This window comes from Colius striatus, chromosome 5 (assembly GCF_028858725.1).
Source record: "Colius striatus isolate bColStr4 chromosome 5, bColStr4.1.hap1, whole genome shotgun sequence".
NCBI lineage: Eukaryota > Metazoa > Chordata > Aves > Coliiformes > Coliidae > Colius > Colius striatus.
This window is the reverse complement of record NC_084763.1, coordinates 18,206,967-18,232,209: the sequence shown is the minus strand read 5'-3', so window position 1 is coordinate 18,232,209 and position 25,243 is coordinate 18,206,967. Positions and strand designations below refer to the sequence as shown.

At 40.2% G+C, this 25,243-nt stretch overlaps 1 protein-coding gene across 2 annotated transcripts in view; it reads left to right on the top strand.

Moving 5' to 3' along the window:
* The window catches only part of RARB (retinoic acid receptor beta), a 325,201-nt gene that overhangs the window by 129,128 nt on the left and 170,830 nt on the right, over positions 1-25,243 (top strand). For both annotated transcript variants that reach the window (XM_061997204.1, XM_061997205.1), the window contains exon 3: positions 6,789-7,281. In XM_061997204.1, coding sequence (XP_061853188.1) covers positions 7,104-7,281 — 178 coding nt within the window. In that variant the 5' untranslated portion in view covers positions 6,789-7,103. The remainder of the gene's footprint in view (positions 1-6,788; positions 7,282-25,243) is intronic.

Genomic DNA, 25,243 nt, shown 5'->3' with positions numbered 1-25,243 from the left:
CTATAGTTTAAAATATGAGAATTGTAGCTATGGGATGTCAGAGCTACAGATCTACTTTTCAATAAACTGACTTTCAAGTTCTATTTCATGCATTCTCTTTTTTATTCATGCATCTGGTCATATAGAGTGGTTTACTTTTCTTGGCTGCACACTTGGCAGATACAAAATGCAGATGTTGTTCTTCTGACTTAAGCAGCTATTTAAAGCTCTTTGGCCAGCGGTTGAAAATTTTAGACTCAGTTGTTTATTTGCTTATCATCAAAGTGGTTTTTGTCATATAATTCATATGCAAGTATTAGCTTTCTGTGTTTACTTTCAGAGTTTGAGATTAACAGTATGGTCTTTTTTTCTTTCCTCTTTTTAAACCAGCATGCTCTTTTGATTAATAATACAGTAGAATATGTTATGCTTCAGAGAGCTTTTATATGCCAGAAAAAAAAAACCCCAAACCACCCCAGCCCAACCCTCACATTGTGCTGTAGTGCTTTCCCTTTAAGAAAACCATATCTCTCTCCAGATGCCTGCATCTCTTTGATACAGAAGGGTACACTAAGTTCCATCTATAAACAGAATCCACTAATTAAGAGTAATTGCTTCGGAGATTGGTACAGACTATTCAGCATCAGATGCATGTTCCTCTCAGATATCCATTAGCCTCTAATAAGATAATGCAGATGTGCCAGTCTGTTTCCTGTTTCCTTCTATTGTACCTTTATTGCCGTATATGGACCAATGGGATGGGCTGAACAATAAGTGGATGTCCTTTTGCTCCCGGAGCCCTTCTCAAAGGAATGTTTGTTATTAGATTGCTTTTTCTGTTTAGTTTCACATCACTATGCTAATAAAGGAAACATAACACTCCAAAGGGTTGATTTTTTTTTTTTTGTTTGACTTTTTTTTAGTTCTGCCACGGTAACTAGTTTATTGTTTAATTAAATCTCGTTGGATAGCCAAGAAAACAAAAATGCAATATCTCGCAGTCAATGAGAAGCAGCGGAAAACAGAGTACACCCCTTTATGAAATAAGTTTCCATGAATTTTGAAGAGTTTAAAGGCAGCATAGTTATCGTGTTACTGTATCTGACTGATTTACACTTGAGTCACGCTAAATCTGCTGAATTATTCAGGACTACTCAATGCAATACCATCAGCTAGCATAATGGAAAGCATATGCATAATCAGGGATTTCAATAGAAACTATACATTAAATACAGTAAAGGTTCTCGAAAGTATTAGATCTTGACTTATTTTGAAAACAGCATTAGAATATGTCTCAAAGCCACCTAATAAATAAAGACTCTGACAGTTCTGCCCCTTGGGGAAGAAGATGCAATAGATTATTCAAAGGTTTTTGCATGTGAAATTTCTCTGGAATTGTTTTTGTTGCTGGGAGAAGAGCAACTTGCCTCTCCCATCTTAACTGCCCAGGCTGCCCTCACAGTCCAGAGGTTCCTGTTTTAGTAGTTAGCCTAAGATTTAAAAAATGGGGGATTTTTGGCATTGGCAAGAAAATGGGAAATGAACTTAGAAGAGACTTCCTCTGTGGCCCTGGAAACTTTGGGGGAAACTATGCTGCAGACTCGAAGCAACAATTCCCCAGCGCCCAGCTCTGTGCAGAGCATGTCCTCGTGTCAGTGTGCCTCTCTTGTGTCCATGCTTTTGTCCCCAGTTGTAAAGCAAGAGAAACAGCGTTTCTTTATGGATGAACAGTGCGGGGATGGCAGATTTAGCTTAAACGTGTGCTGGGTGCCACAGTTGCAGTTAATCTTAAAATGACTGCTGAATTTCAGACATTACTGCAGGTAGGGCAGAACTCCCCACTGGCCTTTTCAGAAGTGAAGGAAGAAAAAAAGGCAAAAATCCCACTTTGCTTGCAATACTGAAAACTTAATTCCCTGCTATGGGCAGTGAAAGGGGAGGAAGAGGAATGTGGAGCCAAGGTGGTGTTGGCAGGAGGATAGAGCATAACCTTCCTGCTGGCACAGGACTATCAGCCAAACCTCCCAGTTTGGCTTCTTGCCTATCCAGATGTTTTTGTGCATCAGAGTCACCTGTAACAGCAAAAGGATTTTATGAATTCAAGTAAAATATTTTGCAAGTGCAAAATACAGAAGGATGGATTATGTTACAATACTACCAAATATTGCTACCAAAAGGAAGCTAAATAGCAATATAATGAATGAGAATCAATTCGTTAAACATATTCTAGGAGAACTGACAAATGTGTGGAAATCAAAACTGTTTTCTAGAGTGAAGCCTGTGGAAAATGCATGGGAAACTAAAAGGCAGTAAGAAAAGTTTGATCTCTGTTTTTTCAGCAAAATTTGGAGCTTATATGTGAACCTTTGTGATTTAAAACTACTGCTCAGCTACACAAACACTGAGAAGAAATGTGGAAGAGACAGGTACACCTGCTGCATTAACTGCAGCTGATAAATATTCTGTCTACTCTATGCTAGAGCTACTGTAGTCTCCTTCCCCTGTGGCCATCTGCTTTATCACTGAAGTCGAGTCAATAAAAGGCTTGTAAAAGCCAAAAAAAAGAGGCATATGTTCTGTCAAAGAAGAGTCATTGGCTGCTGTTCAATGCAGTGTAGTGCACAATGTGATCATCTCTTGGTGAGCCTTCAAAGAAACTTTTCTGTATGATCCTTTTCCATACTTTTCATACTAAGGGCCCTGTACTTAATGAACAGTCGCTAGGGACACGTCTAATGGATGAGAATTTTTGTCATATACTGGTTGGATCCTTTGAAGTACCTTGATGGCAGCCACTTTCTACAAATTTTCCCTCATGTGTAGGGGAGAAATCCAAACTGTTGCCTCACATGAATGGGTGTTCAGCCACCGCCAAGGTTACTCTGTAGTGATTTTGGCTTATTCCTGAGCAGTGGTAGGTGGTTCTTTCTGTCCCATTTAAGACAAGCTTGTTAGCTCCCTCCTCAACGGAATGCAGGTTTAAGCCTGAGGAGAGTACATTCAAGGTCCACGTGGTATGAAAAGGATGGGACTTGCTTCCAGGAAAGTGTCACAGTCCAGAGAGAACATGCTCCTTCAGCTGTGGTGTGTTTACCATATCAAATGACAACAAAGGAGAGTCTAATTCTCAAAGCTGGTACCCAGACAGTATCTTAACAGTGTTTTATGCTGTAGTGCAGGTTTAGCTGAGCAAAATAAATGTTTTCGTCTTCAGCCATCTGCAGCTTATGTGTTTGTGGCTGATGTCCAATGCTGGAATCTTCGTCAGAGAGTTGAGGGGCACGAATGTGTCATTCTGGTGACAGAAGTGAAGTCTTATGTTAGGAGCTGTTTTCAGTGCTATGGAATTGGCATGAATGAGGGCAACTGATCTTTGGGTTTCCCATACTGCAGAAGTTTTTATTTTGTGATGTTACCTGCTCTGCAGTGGTGGAGGTGATGAGTCTGTAATCTCTATTAGCAGAGCTGATGACTTAAAGTCCTCTGGTAACTGCAAAACACAAGTGATGTTTGCTTCTTTAGAAGAAGCTGAAGCTACTGGAACGTAGTTGTCTGCTTACAATCTCTTCCCTGATCGTCAAATAGATTTTCAGCCATGCAAACATTTATAACATCTTGTTGTTCCTGAGGGACGCTACTTGAAATGAAATGATACGCTGTTTAGAGTATTATACCTTTTACATTGTCTTCCCTCTATCTTATTTATAGATATAGTGGGTTTGTGTAGCCATTTTTTTGGGGGGGGAGGGATATATGAGTGGCTTCTGTGAAAAGCTGCTAGAAGCTTCCACTGTTATCTGATGGAACCAGTGCCAATCATCTCTGAGATGGACCTGCTGCTGACCAAGGCCCAGCGAATTAGCGATGGAGGTAAAGCCTCTGGGATTAACATATTCAAGAACGGCAAGAATTTATTGTGTATATGTGAAAAACACAGCAGAAGAAGGGAATGAGAATGTGAGAACATCTCTGCAGACACCAAGGTCAGTGGAGAGGAAGGGAGAAGAGGTGCTCCAGATGCTGGTACAGAGACTCCCCTGCAGCCCATGCTGAGGCAGGCCCTGCCCCTGTAGACATGGATGCCATGGTGGAGCAGAGACCCACTTGCAGCCCATGGACCAATTCTCCCCAAACTGTTTTGCCTGTGATACATACTTCTGAGTGATCTCCCTGCCCTTATCTTGGCCTGAGAGCCTTTTGTTGTATTTCTCTCTCCCCTGTCCAATTCAGGGGTGGAAGTGATAGAACAGCTTTGGTGGGCACTTGGCACCCATCCCGGGTTAAACCATCACAATAGAAAAAGATTTTTAAGAAGTTTGGAAAGGAACAAATTCTGAACGCTTATCTCTGGCACAGCTAGCTGCAGAAAATTTCCTGCCATGAGGAGTGAAAAGAGGGTAGGTTTTTAGTAAGTCAAGAGAAACTTGCTTTCTGGTAGTAATTTCAGTCAGTATGTAATTACACTTCAGATGAAACTATAAGCATGCAGAAATATAGGATCATAATCTTTTTTTTTTCACTGTTGGGTATTTCATATGGATTTGCATATTGAGAAGCTGTAATTCTGCTGTGTTTTGTCATCACCAGGTCTATCCCAAAACACATTCCTAGAGTGGTGGGGAAGTGAGTTTCCCAGAGTGCCCTTTTTTCCTCTCTATCATGAAGAAGTTGCTTCTTTTCTGAATACTTGTCACTTAAATATACAAATATATGCAATATTGTGGTTCTGTGAATTTTTATAATTTATGATGAACTTTGAATTTTCTGGCTAATAGAAACATAATTGAAGGTATTAGATAATTTTATAAGACAAACTTTATTTTCAAAGCCCTACATAATTCACAAATAGGTGACCTTGCTGTGGGATCCATTTAATGTATAGATTTCTGGGGCTGGTTTTCATCAACCTGCCTCCCCTGTTTGGAGGTTGACAGATTTTTTTTTGCAAGTATTTTGAAGTGTGGTGTTTTTGCCAGCTCATGTGGAATTGCTTTAGTTCTCTGCATATTCCTTTTGATACCTATCTCTGTCTCTTAGTCAGGTAAAACAGTCACCTGAGATGGTGCACTTCATCTTGTGTAGTTCATGAGTCAATGTAGTTTGGCAGTTGAGGCTTCCTCAGAAGATCTGCCTGGTTTCACCAGTCTCCAGGCAAGTGGTCCTTAAGCTTGGAGTGGCCGACAGCTGTAAGTTAGCTTTCTGTACCCTCTGTGTTACAGTCTCATTTCTGCATATGTCTGTCTCCAGTAGCATTAAAGGTATTTTGTGCATAATTTACACAGTTATCAAGTACTTACAAGGTACATTTCTGTTATCCCCAAGCAAGCTGCACTCAGCAGAATTTGCTGTCCGAAAACATGCACAGCTGGTAACCTTTGCCGGTATTCCACATAGAGCAGAAACACTCTGGTGCTCTCCGGCTGGCAAACATATACATTCCTGGTTGAGGTGGTTTTCCTTTATTCTTTTCTTTTTTTTTTTTCCTTGATCATTTGAATTCTTACTGACATCTGGTAGACTGAGTAGCAGTAGTGATGGTCAACGTTCCATTGTCATTTCCCTCCTCTGGCATTGGTTTTCTTTGTGACCTTGACAAGTCATTTCACTGCTGACTTTATTTTCCTACCCAAAAAATCTTCTTGACTTTGGTTTCAGGCTATAATTTCAAAGAATTTGGAATACAAATGCTATATAGAGGGGCATATTGTTACTGATCTCTAACAGTAATGGATGCAAAGGCATAGCACATTGTCTTGGGGGGAAAAAAAACCTGCCATTAGGCAGCCCTAGACTGCCTTGGTTTTTGACAGTTTTTTGAATTTGCTCTGTGGCTCCAACTTATGCTGGAGTAGATGGGTAACTCCTCATGCCAGGGTGATGCTCAGGAGCCAACTGGAGTGCTCACTGGCTTTGATCTGGAGCACTACACAAATAACTGCAGGAATAGTATTTGCAATATTAAGTGGTTGCAGCCTTCCCAGTAGCTCTTAAGACGCCATTAGGGCTTACTAGTGTTGTTTCTGAGAAGATCAACCATTTGCTGTACATAGACCTAAACAGCTATGGTAGAAGCAAATTTCACTGCTGTGAAGAGCACACAAAGTGCCCTGTTCTGAGCCTGAGGCTTTTGGTAGAGAGATAGGAAATGAAGACTCCTTGGTAGGCACCAGCCACTTGGGTGACTGAGGAAGGTGTGTGTAGCTCTGGATGCCTTTGAAGATGCTGGTCATGAGAGCAAGAGAGTTCCCTAGCAGAGCATGGAAACAGTGTATTGCCATCATGTCACTCACACAGTGTATGAAATAACAGGTGCTTGTTTATTTGGTGATATTTCCCCTAGGAAAAGAAAAATTAAAGGAGAGTGATCACTGAGATATCTCTCAAATGACAAGATAAACTGTCTTTTGTGAGAACAATCATCGATAAACCAGTTAGTCTCATCCTCAAACGCAGTTCCACCGTGCCCTGTCTGAGCCATGGCATTGGAGCAAACTTAGTGTCAGCCATTCTGTAGCTTCTATGGGGAAACTGAAAGCTTTCACCCGTGTGGAAATTTTTCAGAAGTTGTTGGATTGATTTGGGTTTTTTTATCAGTAAACTGGCAGTTACCAAAGCAAGATTGTGGGTGTTCTGCTTTTAGCTTAAGTACCATGAGAATTTTACCCTCAGGTAACAAACAATCTAGTCTTGTAGGACACTGGTAAACAAGCAATCACTTAACAAGTGTGGCAAAAGGATACAATATTTTTCTGTGTACTTATTAAAAATATGCATATTATGATCAATATGTTGTTTTCTTCTTCCCACAGACTGTACCAATATGCATCTGTAGAGAGCAACTGTCCTCCCTGAAAAATATTTGCATAAGTGATTGAACTGCACCCAGAGAAAAAATACTGTCTGCCCACAATCTGCAGGGCAAGGATGTCCTGGGAAAGAGAATAGTAAGAAGCTGAGATGAAATAGAGAATGGACCTGATCAAGTGAATTACCTTTTCATCATCACGCAGTCCAGCTCAAGCTGTACCTGCAGGCCTGACAGCCACCCTCATTCACAAGTTGAGATATATATTTGTTGGCCAGGAGTGATGCAACATAATATTTACACACTGTGAATTGTTAACATGACAACCAGTAGCCGCACATGTCCAGTACCAGCCGTGAATGGACATATGACTCACTATCCAGCAGCACCATATCCATTACTTTTTCCTCCAGTCATCGGTGGGCTGTCACTGCCTTCCCTCCATGGACTCCAGAGTCACCCACCAACAAGTGGATGCAGCACCCCATCACCTGCAAGTAAGTGTTTGGTATTAATAACTTTTATTGACCAGTTTTTTCTAAGAAAGACTAATCATGTTAGTTCTGAAGTTATTTTAATAGTAATTGCTGTCATTCATCTGTGATATATTTTACTTTGAGCAAAAAGCATGCATTTATTTTGAAATACATTTTAATTTAATCTTGGGTTTGTAAAAATAACCATGCAGTTACATGACATAACAGAGCTGTGGAAGCCAGGGGTGATAACACCTGCTATGGATTTTGGCATATCGTGCATTATCCTGTGGTGGCTGTTGCGGATTCATGGAGAGTGATGATTCCTCAGTACAGAATTCTCTTAAGTTGTGCAAGAATTAATACTGCTTTAATTTTCTTCCATAAGTAACTGCTTTCTTCCTGGGCTGCTCGTGAAGAGCAGTCCAGTGGATAGCTAGTAGCTGTGAGCTGCGTATGACTTCAAAATGAGCCCTTGAGTCTATGGCTGAGTTCCACATGCAGTTAACTGATTATTAGCTAATTTCTTCAGAGGCACACATTGGTAAATATCAAATGTATATGATCAGATATGCGGAGTTTTTCTTTTCGATGAGTTCTTCCAGTGGAATTAAGACTATGGATTATTAATGATAACATCAATGTTCAGCCTTCCAAAAAATTACTTACAAGTATGAATATCTCTCAATACACAAAATAAGTGGCAACTTCTGAATCTTTGGGTTTGTGTTTTTATGTCATAGTCCCAGCATTTTCAGGACAGTTTTTTGTCAAGGTGCTTTGCAGCACTGGCTTGCCTTGACAGACGATGAAAGGCTGGCAGCTGTTATGCAGAGGTCAGGGCAGTAGTGTTTGAAAATACCAGCTAAAATTGGCAAGATGGGAAGATGACTTGAATGAGAATTTATTTTCATGTCCTCTGCAGGATGAGTCTTCTGGTTTGTACTACTGCTCTGTTTTCTTATCTTTGGTGGCAACAGTTTAAAAACCTGTAGGCTTCTGATTCTAGAGCCTGAGGTTAGTATCACTAGTTCAGGAGATCAGTTCTTAGAAGGAAGCAGGTTGAGATTTGGGCTGTGTTTCAGGTTTTTGTTTTTCACTGTGAATTTTTAAATTTTTTTTCATTTCTGTGGGTTTTTTTTACAATGAAGCCACCCAGGGGCTGAGACTGGTATGACTGATGGCCCCTGTTGAAGTTAGAACTTACTCTGGGTGGTGGAAGAATATAGATCTTGCTTGCAAAGACCTGAAGAAGTAAGTTTGGCCAAACCGCTGCTTTTCACATACTTGAAGCTATTGTACGATGTATCTTTCATATGCTTTCCATTCATGCAACATCCAATAGAAATTATTTTACCTAACTGGAGTACTATAAAGATCTCTCTATAAAACATTTAGTTCAACAGCTTTTGTTCAGTCTTCAAATCATAGTAGTTCTGTTTTGTTCTGTGTTGGTCTTAGACTTTCCATGGTGGCAGATAACTTAATGCAACTTGATATAAAGTTATCCTAATCTGCAGTTGGGGTAGGTGTCTCCAGTCTTGTTAAACAGACAACAATATTTTAAACATATGAATTTTGTGAGCACAAGGGGCTTACAATAAATGTTCAGGATAGAGTGATTTAGTTTCCTTGATGTTAATAATGGTGTTGCCTTTGTGACCTGTGACTTGGCTTCTGTTTTTATACTGAGATACATAGTACAAAATACTTAATAATTAGAGAGCTGGTCACAGTGCTGAAGAGGTCAGAAGATGAAAAAATACCACTTTTATGCATACATGAACTATGCATTAGCAGCAAACGAGAGCACGGTCAAGATCATTACTTTTAGAAAGTCCATTTGATTTACCTGCCACTGTATTAGCCCATACAGCACAAAAGACTCCTTAGATCAGGTGGCATGCAGACTTCCCCACTTTCATTAAGAATGAGGAATTGCTTCTACATTAAAAAAAGAAAAAGCAAGCCAAGATTGTTTCAGGAGGGTATTGCTTAGTTCATTTAGAAATGATGAGGGAAGATGGAACTAGAGGCATTTATGTGCCGTTTGGTTCGTGTGCCAGCCTGTCCCAGACCAACAGGGTTCAGCCCTGTGCTGAACTGGGAGCATCTGTGTTAAGCAGCAGCTTAAGAGAAGTGCTGCAGTCTGACATGTTCACAACAGGTACATCTCAAAACGTTAGTGAAATACTTGGAGAGGAAATAAATATTGTTACGTGCCATTTTATTAAAATAAAAGCATCTTAGGTTCAGATGGGTGGTGATCACGCAGGCACGCACAGGCAATTCTGCTATCTAGGTGGCATTGCCTTTCATTAGCCCTGGAAGAAAGGGGCTCACCTTGCCATCAGAAAACTTAATGCTGGTAGTGCTGTTGTGAGAGACCAGTAAGGCAACCATCACAATGTAAGAACACCAGCTTAAGAAGTTTACCTTCTTTTATAAAGCATCTGTTACAGATATAACTGCAACTTTAAATTTCTAGAAAAAGACTAATTACAAAAATTAATATTAAAAAAACCCTCAAACTACAAAAAAAACCCCAACTCTGACTGAAGCACCATCTCAAACTTGAGAAGGAAGATCTGTAAAAGCCACGCAGATCATCATAGTATATCCACCAAGTTGAAAACTGGTGATGAAGGTACTGTCTGTATTTTACAGCTGATGGAACCATGTAGCAATGTTGTGGTTTCACAGGCGAATCTCAGCATGGGGAAGATGAAACTGTGCTGCTTATTGGTGGAGCATCTTTGTAAGACTTGTTTCTGTGATGTTACTTGACCAGAATGAATTTTACTGAATTAGTTTAACATGGGTGAAGAACACTACGTAACAAAGCTGGCTGGTGTGAGCCAGTGGCACAGAGAGAAAAAACAACTAATGCTGTGATGAAAGTGATTCCTGAGTATATCCTAGATGAAATTAAAGTAGGATTTGGACAATAACCACTGTGGGAGCCACTAAATAGTAAAATCATGGTGAGCAGTTAGTCCCTTTCTGCTTGAACATCCTTCATGAATGGCATGACATGTGTAGCCCACAACTACATATAACTCCAAATTTTACCTATAGTCCCTGACACATTTTTGGTCCTTAGACTGACAAAGTGAGCCTTTGTATCCTTGATATTCTGCCTTAATTTTCTGCAAAGGAGGAGTAGATATACCACGATACGGAGGCAGAGGGGAACGGTGAGCCTGATAGAAGAATGTCACGGAATTGATATAAACTTAGTAAGATTGCTTCATCCAGATAGCTAAGATAAAAATAAAATATGTGAATATGTTATTTAGAGGGCTGTTGTGATGTTAAGGAGAAAAATCTGTACTAAGGTCATTCATTGTATTTTAGTCAAACTTTTCCATACTTTTCAGTCTGTGATGTTTTAAAAGTGCATTGTAAAGAATAAAGGGCTTTATTTTCTGTTTTATGGAAATCTTTAAGTATGAGAAAAGGTATGGAAAGTAAGATCATCTGAGGAATTGGAAGAGGTAAACAAGGAACTATGGCATTACTTCTGGGTAGTGCTATGTAAATGCTAATTACTGTATTTAATAGTCAGTATTGCATCTCAAGCTTTTCAGATTGGTGTTTTAAGCATTTTCTACTGGAATTATTTTTGCTTCTATTACTGCTACTTATTTACAACCTGAATTCCAACGTAAAGATTGGTTGGGGTTTGATTTGGTTTGGTTTTGTGTGTTCCCCCCCTGCCCCCCAATGGATTTTCCACAGGTATCATTAAAAGAATACAGTTGAACCCAGTGTTACTGGTATAGTACTGCAAGATATTTTTGCCAGCCACACCCGCTGCAGGAATTCATTTACTTTTCCAGTTCTGTTGTTAATCATTATATTGACACAGAAAGTCCTCCCAAAAGCACTCTTTGGCAGATTGCATTAAATATGAATAGCAGATATTCATTACGATGTGTTGCCCCCAAGAGAACTCTAAACTATATGCGCTACTCATGAACAGGCAAATACACTAATTCTCCAGCTATTCAAATTATTTTCAAATAGTTTAGTGTCTCTCTAATAAAAACAAGAATGTCTCTGTTTCCCTTAATTACTTAGAAGGTCAAGGACTCCCACATCTCACTTTAGTTCACAAAACGTGGAATATTTCTGTTGGAGGTTGGAGTGTGGTTAATACATGATGGATTTTCTTCCCTCAACGTAGTTACTAAGGCAAGTGCTATCTGTAATGGACTCTAAAATAATAATATAGTTGTATTGAATTGGGAAAAAAAAAAGGAATAAACCTTACTTGATTATGTGTTGAGCTTTTTCATGCCTCCTAATTTTATTATGACTGTCTTCCTTTTTTTCTAATTTTGTCTCCCTAGGAAGGCTTGCTACAGTCATTTACACGCGTGTGCGATTAGCAGATGACTCTTAAAGACTTTTAATGTACCATTTCAGTGCATGTGTTAAACATCTTTATTGAAAAGACAGAACACGTGTTCTTATTAAGAAAGGGGGGGATAAGCAGAATCTGAATACCGGATATCTTAGCTACAACCACTGTTGTCTCATGCTGGCAAGTCTGAGGAGCAATGTCCAGGCGATGCCCTGCAAATATATTTCATGACCATGGAAACCACCATTTCTTTTCATTTCTTCCTTTTGTTTACATTTTGGATTTTTTCCTGGTTGGGCTCTTTGTTCAGCTTGAAAGCATCCATGCTTCGATTAACAAAATGTTGTATTTTCAGTTTAGGATTGTAGCTAATCAGAATGTATTTTTTAAAAACAGTTATTTTTTCATATTAGACTTTTTTTCAATTATTATTGCCACTTTCCAAAAAAAAAAAAATCAAGAGCACCTCTCAGCTCAGCACAGCTGGTGGCTCTTGCCACAGCTCTGGCCTGCCAAGGTGAATCCTCAGAACCCTGTGGATGCAATCCACTTCGGATTTTAGCGGGCAGCATGCTCATCTGCAAGAAATCAGTTCTGGGTGTGTAGAGAGAGGAATTTGCTTCTTGGGAGGAAGCCGAATGGAGAAATTGTCTACTCTGGCAGGGGGAGTGCATGGCGTAATTCTGGCACGTGCTTCAGAATGGCTCTGTGCATCCCTTGTAGACCTGCTGCAGTCTAAAGGAGCCTGGTGTTTGGAAGCCTAATAGAAGCTGTCAGCAAATTGTTCCTTTCCCCTTTCTGGGCCCCAAAGCAAGGAAATTCCCCAGCATTTCTTACCTAAGACTGGAAATGTGTTTCTGCAGAGTATTGCAAACGACCTTTTCCTTTACTGAGGCCCAACAACACCCAGTAGCTCTCAGTGTTGGAGACATTGGGAATGAAGAGTGAAGGGTTGGTTCCAGTCCACTGCTGCTGGGTCCTCCTGGTCCCCTCTGCTCAGTGATGTTGTGTTTCATCTTGATTCATCCATTGCAAATGAAACACACAGTTTTTAGGAACATGATGTCAGACTTTGAGGGTAGAGTAGTAGCACCCAGTGTTTTCTTAATGTCTGATGTATTTTCAATCCAAATCAATAGGTACAGTTTTCCAAAATTGTTAATTGTGTGATAGTTCTTGGTATTAGAAGTGAATATAAGCTTTTATTTTGCCATGCTTCTGTCTGAAGGCATATGTTTAGCAGCTACAGTTTTAAGAAAACCTAATCATGTTATTTTAATTATGTGGAGTTTCCATGTAGTCATGTTGCCGTGTTCAAAAGGAATGGGTTTTTTGTAAATAACTTTATTAGCGAAAATGTGCTTTTTATTTTCCTCAGTACTGGCTTTGGTAAGACTTTCCTCCTTTGCTCTTCTTGGGTAGTTACTTTGTGTTTATTATACTTTTAGCAATACACAGCACTTTAAGATTTGGATAGGGCAATTTTTTTTTCAAGACAGACTGATTTATGTTTTTCCTCAGCTAGAATATCTTCCACTTTTGCTTATTTAGAGAATACAAGGAACAAGTTATGTTATGTGGACTTTCCAGCTGTATCAATGACAGCATGTTTCCCATTTAAAATGATAAATACCCATCCTATCTGATGAGCCCCAAAAGGGTAGGGAATCTTTTTTTCCCTTCCTTTGTCCTTCAGCACTCTGTTTCCTTTCTTACTGCCCAGAATAGGCCTACATCAGTAATATTCATAAATGATTTACAAAAGTAATTCCTGTGTAATAGCTTGGGATGTCAAGATTTTATGATGCTGCCAGATGTGCTATCAAACAAAATTATCTGGTTCAAAAAACTTGTGATAAATCTAGTCAGAGAAAATTCCCCGGGGCAAACTCACCCTCTACAAAAGTAACTATATCTCATAAAATTGTTAGATTCTCCTTTACCACATGTTTGAAATCAGACTTAAAGCAACAGTTTTATTCACGTGCAAACCTGAATTTGGGATAAACTAACAAACAGGAAGGACTGGCTTTAAGCAACAGAAAACTCCTTTCCTTTCAAAACACAGCATGCGCTCAGAGGAAATGTCAGAAATATTCGGAAAACTAGAACCTGCATCCCTAAGATACTCTACTGTTTTGTCTAGATAATGCATTTTTAGAAAGTGCTTGTATCTTAAATACAGTGGGTCTCATTGGGGTTAGGCTGCTGAGCTCCCGAGTGCTGTATCTGAGCACCCTGAAGTTGCGCACTGAGGGACATGCCCAACATCTGCCATATTTGTGTGTTCATTCTTTTATAGCCTCAGCAGGGGAAAGCATGTGGGCAGCAGGGCATGTGTTTTGGCTGGGAGTTCATGTTTTGAAGGAGAGGAAGCACTAGAGATGCACTGAAAAATCTGTATGGCCATGCCTTCATGTTGGAGAAGTCTGGACCAAGGCAATGTGCCCTTGGCTTAGACCCGTATGTTTATAGTGGTCCCTGTTTCTAAGGAAAGTCCCTGAGGAAGTCCAGCTGCCTGCACAAATGAGCTTCACTGGTATAAGTAGTTTAGTTACGCTAGAAGAGCAAAGATTTTGAGCATGATATTCATCCCACAGTTGAAAGTGTCTGGGAGAGGGGCTGAAAGTCTTGGCTGGGAGCTTTTGGGGAAGAAACACTGAGTTCAGGTGATAGAAGAGTTTGGTTCAACATTCCTTGGGAGCCCAGAGCAGAGTATGAGAGGTGAGCCTGGAGGTCTTGTGATGTCTGTGGTAAATGCTCTTCCCTTTCAGAGTGGTCTGAAATGATTGTGTGCTCGCTGTGCCGTCTGCTGTTACACGACACACTTGCTTAGAGCTTCAGTTTAGGTGGAAGTCAGATAATGTATGGAAGCAAGAGGTGTGAACCTCCACATTTTGCTGTTTTTCAGTACTGAAGGTCAGTCTCATTAGATTTAAGCTCAGCATTGAAATCTTAGACTTGCACTAAGGCTCATACTCACTTTTAAAGAGAAATCTGTCCTGCACGAAATAAAGATGGAACATAAAAAAAAAAAACAAACCAACAACCCAAACCCCAAAATCCACTCAAAAATACTTTCCCTCATCCTTTTACCTCGCTGGGATCTCAGTCTATCTCTAGGATGGGTGACCAGCCTCTGTGAGGGCTGTGGAGACTATTCCTGAAGTTACAAATGGAGATCATACTTTTCTGCATGTGTGCAAAAATTACCTAGTTGCTTGTTAGAAAGTAAAGCCTTGATCTTTCAGCTGGATCAGTAAGGGCATGTAAGTGCAGTTAGTGTTCATTCATTAAATTTAAATTTAGAACTTAGATGCTTTTAAAAAGCTGGCTTTTACTGAAGATGTATTCTGATATTTGCAGAAATGTGTGAATATAATTTCTGAGATATCATAGAATGGTAGGGGTTGGAAGGGACCTTTGGAGATCTAGTCCAACCCCCCCTGCAGAAGCAAGTAGGGGTAAATATATGCATATGTCGCTTTTAGTTCTCAAAGCTAAAAGTTTTCAGGTATGTTTCAAGGTATCATAACATATTTAACTGGAACCTTTTACAACCGGTAATGTTTTTTTCCAGTCAGTTTTTAGATCACTAAAAAAAGCTGGTTTTATGAAGGAAATACCAACAGTCCTTTAAATTGTAAAAAAGAAAAAAAAAAAGCACTGTTACAGCGTCACTTTTCTTTGCTTGTATTTAAAAACAAGAAGAAAGACATTCTTTAACAGTACTGAATACACTGGGGGAGAAAGTGGTATCCTGCTGCCTGCTCTGTGCAGCCCACAGCTGTTACTGGAGGTGCTGCCCAAGGGCCTGCAATACCTTTGGGCTCCAACAACCTCTGCAGTAGTATTTGAGGGAGAAAGAACTTGGCTTCCTTTAAGATTAAAGTCAAAAGCCAGACACAGTCAGTGGCAAATGGAATGCAATTGCCTCTGTGTTATGCTTTTGTTTGGGTGACGTGCAAGTAGGGATGTTACACCACCACTGAGCACTGCATCTGACACAGGCAGTACCTAGGAGCCACAGCAGAGTCAATGGAAATCCCCATTATTTCTATCCCTTATTCCCTTCTTATCCTTATTCCTTCCAGTAACTGAGTGATACTTGTTAGAGGGTAACGATCCTGTAGAGAGATGCACAGATGTTAAGCCTAGAGCCCCGAACTGAGGCCATGTTGTAAATCTGCAGTCTTTGGAAGACTTCACCTGCATACCAGCACTACCTAAAAGCTATCAACAAAGGCATTTGGTGGGAAATGGAACTGTATCACGTAAACAAATCTGTTTATTATATATTGCTTTCACATAGCAATTCCAGGATTGAGAGTTCTGTTATTTGAGAAATTAAATCCTGTGAGAACCATTACAAGTATAGAAATAGTGATGTCATTACAAAATTAACTAGCTATAAACCCACGGGGTGACATATCAATTCATAAAGGGAATAGCAAAACATAATGCAGGGCACATCTGCTGCTCCGATTCCTGCAGAACCATCAGCCTATTGGTATCTGCAGACCACTTGAAACTGAACATCTGTTAGAAGCACTCAAAAAAGCAGCAGGAGAAGCCATACACCTTGCAAAACACTTTGCTGTCGGTAACATCATCATTTCAATAGTGTATTTTTACAAAAATTGTTATAAGTTCTCTTCAAGTCTTGAGTCTTCCTGGCATTGATTTGTAAATAGTGACAGTGTGAGGAATTTTAAAAATAACATGGACTTCTCTAAGGACTTTCCTAACATTCTTATTACTTTTTATTATATCACTGCAACATATAAACTGCTAGACAGTTTCCAAACAAAGAGAGAGATACAATCTCTGTTCCAAAAGCTCGATGAAACAAGAAAACAAGACAGTCTGTGGAGACTTACGTGAAGACCAACAGTAAGATGCTGCAGTTTGTTTCACAAAATCTGTGTGTGCAGCTGGTGATCGATTAAGTATTGTAATTGAATTGTCATAACTCTAACTGAACTGGTCAGGTTTGATGTCATTTCCTCTAGCTGCACGGTCCAGCAGAGTCCAACTAATTGGCAACTTTCTTCTGTTCAACAAAAACAGAAATACGGTTAAGTCAGGGAGAGAAAGATTTCACCGTTGATTAACAGTGGCTGGTTTAGCAAAGTGACCTAACAAACATTTGGAACGCATCAGCTGTCTTAGGGCACCCCGGCCAAATATACTGGAGCACAGTTTGCTCTCCCTTCACTTTCACTGCTTGTAGAAGAGGCAAACTCTGCCAAAATGCTGCTGGAAGAGGTATTTGCAATTTGAACATGTAGTTACTGATGCAAACTTTTTGCAATATCTTTGATTGTTAAGAATAAGTAATTACATTTGCTTGTAGTAAAAAATATGAATTGCTGTTATAAATAATTCTGGGAAGGTGAATGAAAGTATAATAGCACAAGTTACAAAAAAATGTCCAGTTTATTCAACTCAACAAATACCAAAGTACATGGAAATACCCTCCATTTCACTTTTTTCAGTAACCAAAGAATCTTTATGTTGTCATCTGAGATGAAGCTGAAGCATTCCTTAATCCAGGGAAAGCCGAAATGAGGCAGTCCATCACTAGTGCAAGTATTTGGAGAGTCCTTAATGTGGGCAGTTTAAACAGAGTTTCTGTCAAACCTTTGTCACTGTTGTGAAGTGCTCTGCGTGCGTGCCGTTGAGTTTCTAGCAGAGCTGAGAATGCTGCACTCTGGACAGCCCGGAGTTTGCATATCTCACAAAGTAGACAAAGTAGACATTAGCAGTAAAAACCAGAGTGCAATATGTGCATTTTTTCCTCCCTAGATGTTATTTGATAATCTTTTTTTTTTTTTTTTGTGGTCAGTTCCGGACTTGTGAAACTGCTTTGACTGCCCAGAAGTTTCCACAGTTAGTCCTAGTATGAAAGCAGTGAAGAGATAAGAACTGTCCCTGTTTTGTAAACTTTGCCTTTATGGGGGGAAAGTTTCAGGAGGTCTAAATAAAGTTGTTAAAACTGGTCTTCTCAGGTCCTACTGCTGCAAGGACTCTCTGATGCTGATGCCTTTCCATTCTCATCAGATACACAAAATACATTTTGAAGTCTAAGAGGTTTTTCTCTTTGGAGATAAAAATGTACTTTGGAGGTCAGACCTGTTGTTTGAGGCAGGAAAAGTACTATTCAGTAACGTACAATCACAAAAGGTATCCAGCACCCAAATCGGCAGTCCACTTGCCCATCAGTCAAGAGCTCTCCCTCTAATCTTTTTTCTTTACTTCCTTGTCTCTACAAGTGGTCTGCTTGTGTCTAGTTTAATTGATTTCTTGTGGTGGTTGTGCGCTTCTGTGCTTTTATCCCATATGAAGACATACAAATGTATGTGTAATTACAGAAAATATTTCTGTTGTCTCTTTCTTTACTAGGGGAATTGGCTTATACTCAAAGTAGACGGGTGGCATCTTCAGAGAAATGTTGGTTTTGAGGTGAGAGGGATGCAGAAGTGTTTTTAGGAAGGTTATCCTAGTTCTTGACAACCAAGAAAAGAGGAGAGCACAGTCTGTGAGGATGCTTATGCCCAGACAATAACACAGGAGGCAGCTTCTTCCTGGGATGTCGTGTAAAATGTGAAATGTGGGAGCCAATGGATGAATGCCATTATTAACTGTCTCAGAGCCGAGGGGGGGCTCTTTTCCTGTGCTCACCGAGCACTGGTCATCCCACAAGAGTAAAGGAGAGGCGTTAGAGCCACCCTGTCAAGTCACATCACCTTTATCAAGTTTCCAGTCACAAGTTTGATAGTAAGTGTGTATGACGATTTGAGAAAAATGTTGATTGCTGTCAATTGCCTATCGGTCCGGAAAGTTGGGAACCGTTGACCTAATGTATGTCTCTAAGGTCAGGGAGACTTATTTCCAAGGATTTATGCCCAGGTTCAGACATCAGCCTGTTAGGAGGAGCATGAAGAAAGGTTGCTGTCACTTTTTCTCAGGATGGACTACTTTTACTTTCTGTCTTTTTCCCCAGAATACTTATCTTGCCTGCCCTGATTTCAGAGTACTTTACAAGACACAATGATACTATTGATCAAAAGTGTGTGCTAGGATACATGTTACAGGGTGAAAGTGGCTCCAACAAGTTTCATGTCCAAAAAAGAGAACATTTCTTTGTGAGCCTGTTAATAGCTTTAAACAAAACTGCTACCCAAATGGTTGGGAAACACGTGACTATCTCTGTAGCCATGTATGCCTATGCAGGGAGTGAACAAAATCCTGCTGTAACACTGAGTGGCTTTCTACATGGGTATCACTGACAGCAAAACAGACAGAATTGGGTCTGTCCGTCTTGATGCTCATTATACATCTCTCAGAATGACCTTAGACTGGCTCCCGGTGATGATGTTTTTATGTTCCAGAGGTGAGTATGTAATAAATTATTATCTGAAACATTAGACTCATTCAGGCTGTGCAGTTTCTTACCTAGTAAGAGGTTATTTTCTGTGCAGTGTTTGTCTTGGAGCAGAAGTTCTTGGATGACTTGGAAAAAGGGTGAAGGAGGGTGTCTGGGGCTGCTAGAAGGATTGCTGGTATTTCTGAGGGACAGCAGGAATGGGCTTCACCCGTGGTACACGTTTGTTATAGATTCCCTCTAAGGTCCGGAAATGAGTACAGTCAGTGCTTCGTAATTAAGTGTGACTGGAAAATCTCGGGAGATGGCTAAAACAGATTTGTCCACTTACAGAAGAAATGCCATGACTTAACAGGTGTATGGTGCCTGTAATGTGCTACTTAGGAGTTCTTCAGGCTTGGCTGCAAACAAAATATTATCCGACTGTAATAACATTGTGAACCCAAAGACCTTAACTGGTTTCATTATCAAGTGAGCGCCTGAGGGAAAACATACAGATGGAAAGGCATTCCTTCCCCTTGGTATAATGCTCCTGTGCCAGAGAATTTATGGCCAGGACGTGGTTGGCCCATGCAATGGCACCTGATGGAAGAAATGCACAGAGCTATTCTCATCTATTCATATTTTTCTTCTTGCAACCTGTTTAAGCGGTGAGTTTTCTTTGCCAATCCCAGGCTTGAGGGAAGCGTAGCTGTATGCTGCAAGCTACAAGGTGCGGTTTGTACTGGCCACTTCTCTCTGCTGTGGCATGTGTTCTCTCCCTGAGCGATGGAGAGGGAACAGTCCTGCTTAGAAAACACCCGCTACCCCGATGGGTGCGTTCAGGCTGCTCTCTAGATCAGTGTGATGCTCAACTGGCATAATGGTCTTCTTAGAAATGAATTTATCCCAGGATCTGCTAAGGTGGCTGATCAGAAGTGGTCTTCTAAGACTGTGTCTTTTCCTCTTTTCTTCTCTTTTCTTCTTCTGGTTCAGAGACAGATGGAGCAAAGATGGGCTCTTTCCTCTGTATTCACAACCAGTTTGCAATACTGGCTGGAGATAGCATGTGCAAGGCAGAGCCCTATAGCTCAGGCAATCTGAAAGGCTAAGTGGAGGGGGGGGGGAAGGGAAAAAAAAGAAAAGAATTCCACATTAACTCATCATTTAGAATGTTGAGGTGGCTATACTCTTTTCTGATTCATTGGATACCCTGTGGTTTCTAAATTGCAGTTGTCAGGAGAAGGATAAAAAAGCTAAGGTTTTTTGGATGTATGATTAGAGATGCTGATGTTCCCCAAAGAGGACTGTGGTCCATCCATAGTAGATGTCTGTTATTTTGGAAAACCTGGAAGATGAACCTGCAGAGCACTTCAGGTAGTTGTCTAAAATACTCTTTTATTTTTCAGAATGAAATAAATTCACAAAGGTGGAAACTGCATGTGAGATCCATGTTACATTCTTGTGTCTGTGTGCACATTTAGACTTAGTCCTAAGAACCCCAAAGGTATTGAAGTGAAAACTAAATAAATAATGAAGTTGTGGTTCAGCTGCAAATGTTAATGTTTTTGTGACAGACTGGAGGACAAGCTCTTTTATTATACAAATAGGCTTGTTCTTTACTTGTTTATGTATCAGTTTGCCCTCTTGTTGAACATTGCATATGGTTTCACGGTGAAGAGTTCACAAATCTTAAAATGTTGCCTTCTTGTCAGTGACACTGATCATAGTGCAAAGGTCTTCTAAAAATTTCATACAGATCAAATAGCTCTGTCTGTTGAAAAAAAAGGTCAGAAAAAAGGTCACCAGAATCTTTCATTGTTGGCAAAACTACTTATTTTTTTCTTAGTCTGGGTCACAGAAACAGCTGAAGAGAACTCCTTTCACTGAAGTTATTGATTAAAAACAATCAACCACTCCCTTTCCACAACCTTTTCCCTTCTTCTAACAGACATCTGGCATGGAAAATTTGAGCTAAGTACTTTTATCAAGACTATACGCAACCGGAGACTGCAACAATGGCTGCTGCAGGCAAGCATAAGAATGAGGAGCTTTGGCAGCCCTGCCTACAGCAACTTCTTGGCTTGAAGATGTTTTGCACAGGTGTAAAAATGTGATGCCAAAGCATATCTTGATACTAATGTACATTATATCCTGTAATTAACTGCACTCACCTGTATGTTGGCATTTCTCTGACTCTTGCCATCCTTTAAGCTATGTGTATCTGAGGATCTAATCCATCTAAGCGTCGGACACCCTGAACTGCAAATGAAGTCAGAGAGCTGCAGGCGCACAGCTCCTGGCAGGATTATGCACCCAGTGAGCTATTGCTCTCATTACGTTGCACTGCAATATATCATCAGTGTGAAACATCATCCTAATGATGCATTAGTGTAATACATCATCAGGGGAGTCCCACCAGTAATGTATTACTCCAAGTATGGTGCTACTCAGTAAGAAAATCACCTTGCAGTCCTGTGGTTTCAGAACAGCATCAGCAAAGGCAAAATATGTTGCTAAAGATTGATGCAGCTTCCCAATTTCATAACTGTGTTAATGGTGAGGGTACCTTCTGTATGCTCTGACCTCACGATTATATTTTCAAAGAAGTATATTTGGTCTGCCTTTGGTTGCATTTCTGTTTGGAAGGAGCAGGAATTGATTCTTTAGATTGATGGCTGGGGGGCTTGAATAGAAGCCATACATTTCCTGCCTGAGTACCTGTCTATATAATTCTTGGGATGACGAAAGGGTTTGTGAAAACCTGGTGCCAAAATTTGCAATTTTAAGGATTCTTATAGTGTCACCCAGATACGTCTTCCTTTTTCAGTCACACATAGTGAGACAAATATGTTTCAAAAGGGCTGTCTCATAAAAATTAGGCCCCCGTGTTTCCTGTATCAACCCATTGATTTTCTTTGGTCCTACCCTGGGGAGTTGTCTCAAAGGCAAGATTTGCAGAAGGGATGAGGCAAGCCTGTGATTTTGCTTATGCTTTTGAATCACAATGATAATACTGTGAGGTGCTCACCATGGGATTGCATCAGGTCCAGGGACTGCCAGATGGAGAAACATGGTTGTCAGTGTCTCACATAATGTAGTATGAGGACTGCACTACTCCATAGGATGCATCCATAGTAGGATTGGAGGGAGTATTAGTTATAAAACTGACATTTCTGAAATGTGATTTTTATATGTGGCCGGTGTGTTCTAGTATGATGTTTTTTGGGGGGTTTTGGGATGTATCCATTTCACAGATGCCAGACAAGGAAACCTAAAGGGAGTCTGAAATTCAGTATGCTTTCAGTTGCATATTTTCAGTGTTGAAATGCTGCACACCAGACGTTTTTGGTGGTGTTTTCTTTTTTTTTTTTTTAATAACCTACCCAGTGAGAGAAAAGCCTCAATAAAACCAAGGTACGATTCTTGAATAGTTTGAGCAAAATTTAGTCTCACTTTGCTTCTTGTTCTCTTGTATTACCATGCTACCGGACAGAACAGCATGATTGTGGCCCTCTGGGGATTTGTCAGTCACCCCTTTTATTCCTGTAAGGTCTTTACCAACTGCTTCTGCTTGTGTACCTATGTCAGTAAGATAATGAAGTCTGACAATACGACTGTATTTGCAGGAGCACCTACTGAGCCCTCTGTTACTGCAGCAAAATTAAGATTTGTTTTTTACTGCTATAGTTTATTTCATTTGTGATGATTTTATTGTCTCAATCTAAAGCATACACATACTGGTACAAAATGAAGAGCACTTTGCTGGCATCATTCTTCTTTTACTGGTTAAGCGCTCTACAGGCTTATTTAGGCAGGAGAAGTAGAACCCCAAGCCAAAAGAACCTCAGTTGTAACTTTTTTGAAGCCTTATTTGGGCAAAGAATGAATGGCCTTAAAAGACAGTAACTAATTTATTTCTTGAAGTGGTGCTGGGTTAAGTTCATCATCACAAATCTCACAGTCTTCAACATTAGGGTCTCCCTTACTGCTGTAAGGAATACATCAGTACATCAGGCAGAATACTGAAGCCTGGTGACTCTCTTCCAGTGACAGCACCATGGCTCTCTGGTAATTGCCTTTGGTTTTAAATGAAAATGATCAACCTTTGTCTCCATTAAATAAACAAAATCCAATAAATCCAAAACTGTCCACTGAAAAAACAGGAGTTTATAAGAGTTTTAAGTTTTAAGATTGAAATTGCCACATCATTTCTCTGATGTTGTTTGATGCTACTTTGAAATCGGGTTCTTTTTCCCAGTCTGCCAGAACTCAGCCCCAGTAGTAAACAGTTTTTGTCAACAAAAGTTAGAAATATTAAAACCTTAATTTTCTGATTTGCCTAGTGCTTAAGTTTTAGGTACTTTTAACCTTAGGACTGCCCAGCTGATGCCTTGGAGCCTTCTCGTTAGAGAAACACTGCCCTTCTTTATGTATACAGAGTGTGTAATGAATCAAGCATTGCTGTAAATATTGTTTGCAAAGTGAAGTGTTTCTGGCAAACTCCCTCAGCTTATTGCATAGTCATACATGGCAGGTTATTGTGTTAACAGATTATTATACTCTGGACATGCACTTTAACCTTCTCTGAATTTTGTTCTTGATTTTTAGAAGGAATTAACTACATTCAAATGACGAGTGGGCCGTCAATCAACAATCATTTGGGATTTTTTGACCTTACCAATACATCCTGTAGCACTGTGCCGTGCTTTGTTCTTCCATCAGGTTGCACCATGACCCAGGCACAAACATGACGCATCAGAAATGTAACATGATGTGACACAGCCAATAAAAATACCCGTTTTGATATGTGGATAGTTTCAGTTCGTTCAGTTCATGGATTATTCTGTCTATTCATGTGTTGATAAAAAGTATGGTAGTTTTCAACTTGCTGACTGTTAAATGAAAGGGAAAAACATCTAAACAAACAAAAAGCACCAAAGCAAAGAAAGAATAGCTAAGACCCTCGTCTTTCAACTGGATTCTCCTACATTCAGCACCCAGACTATGTGCTGCTGTTCCAGCTGGTGGTATTTGGAACCTGTAAGTTAATTACAAGGAGAAATTTCTGCAGCTAGCAATGTAGATATTCTGGGAAAAAAAACATTGCCTCGGGGGAGGGATGATATTTGAGCAGATATATAGTGCTCTGAGTATGCATATGAATGAGATGATGGCCGTCAACATGGCTTGGTGCTGTGGGGAGCTGTCAGCTTTGTTCGAGTGGAAGGAGATCCACGGAGGACAGGAGTGGAAATGAAGGGAAAATAATGATTAAAATCACATTGGTTTTAAAAAGGGATTTTCAAGTATGTAAAAGCAAACTCTCTTTTTCCCCTGGAGGGAAAATAAAGGAAACTAACACCTCACATAAACTCTGATCTGCACTGCTGACCTACTAAATATTTTCGGGGGGTCACTGTGCATAGAGGCCACTCTGAATGGCTAAGCCCCATCTCCCTCTTGTGTTTTGGTTAAAATCACCCAGGACAGAGTTCAAAACATCCTGTTTGTTCTCTGACAAAATGTCTTTGCTAGTTTTGGTGCACATGGGAAGATCAGTGTGGTATTGGGTAGTGAGAGGGAGGGATTTGCTGAGACCAAGCCAAGGAATGTGCTTGTCCCATTCTGGACCACGTAGGTTCCATCCTATGTGACATTCTTGACTATGTCTGATGTCCATGTAGGGCTGCAGTGGGCACCTACCCTACTCTGCTGGCTGCCTTCCCCAGAGGGGTGATGGGTGGGGAGGGCATGTTAGATAGCTGGCTTTCTTTGACGGAAGGATTGCCTTTTCTGCGTAGATGCTGGGAGAATGTTAAGTGGATTGGACAGTAGTTTTAAGAATTGCTTTTGAATCCCCTCCTTTCACTTCTGTCATTCTTTATCAGCTTGAACAAATCTCTAGAGGTTGCTAATTACATCACATTTTCTGTAGCACTGGAGTGGTGGGCACACATTTTTAACCTTGCCTTCCACAGAGGTTTGGTGTCACTTGATGTGCCTGTTGCTAAACTCTGTTGTTTGGAGGCCCTTCTGTTTTTAAATATTTGTCAGTGCAGCCTGCTGTCATTTACAGTGAGTCTTTATTGAGATTGTTAAATGGAAAGTTTAAGATTAATACCCTTTCAAGGCAAGAGGAGGAGGATAAATAACCAGTCCTGCTTGGTGTTCGTTCTTAATGGCTTCAGCACAGTGTGAAAGAGTAAACAGTTTTGACAAAAGATGTAATTGATTGTTTGGGTTTG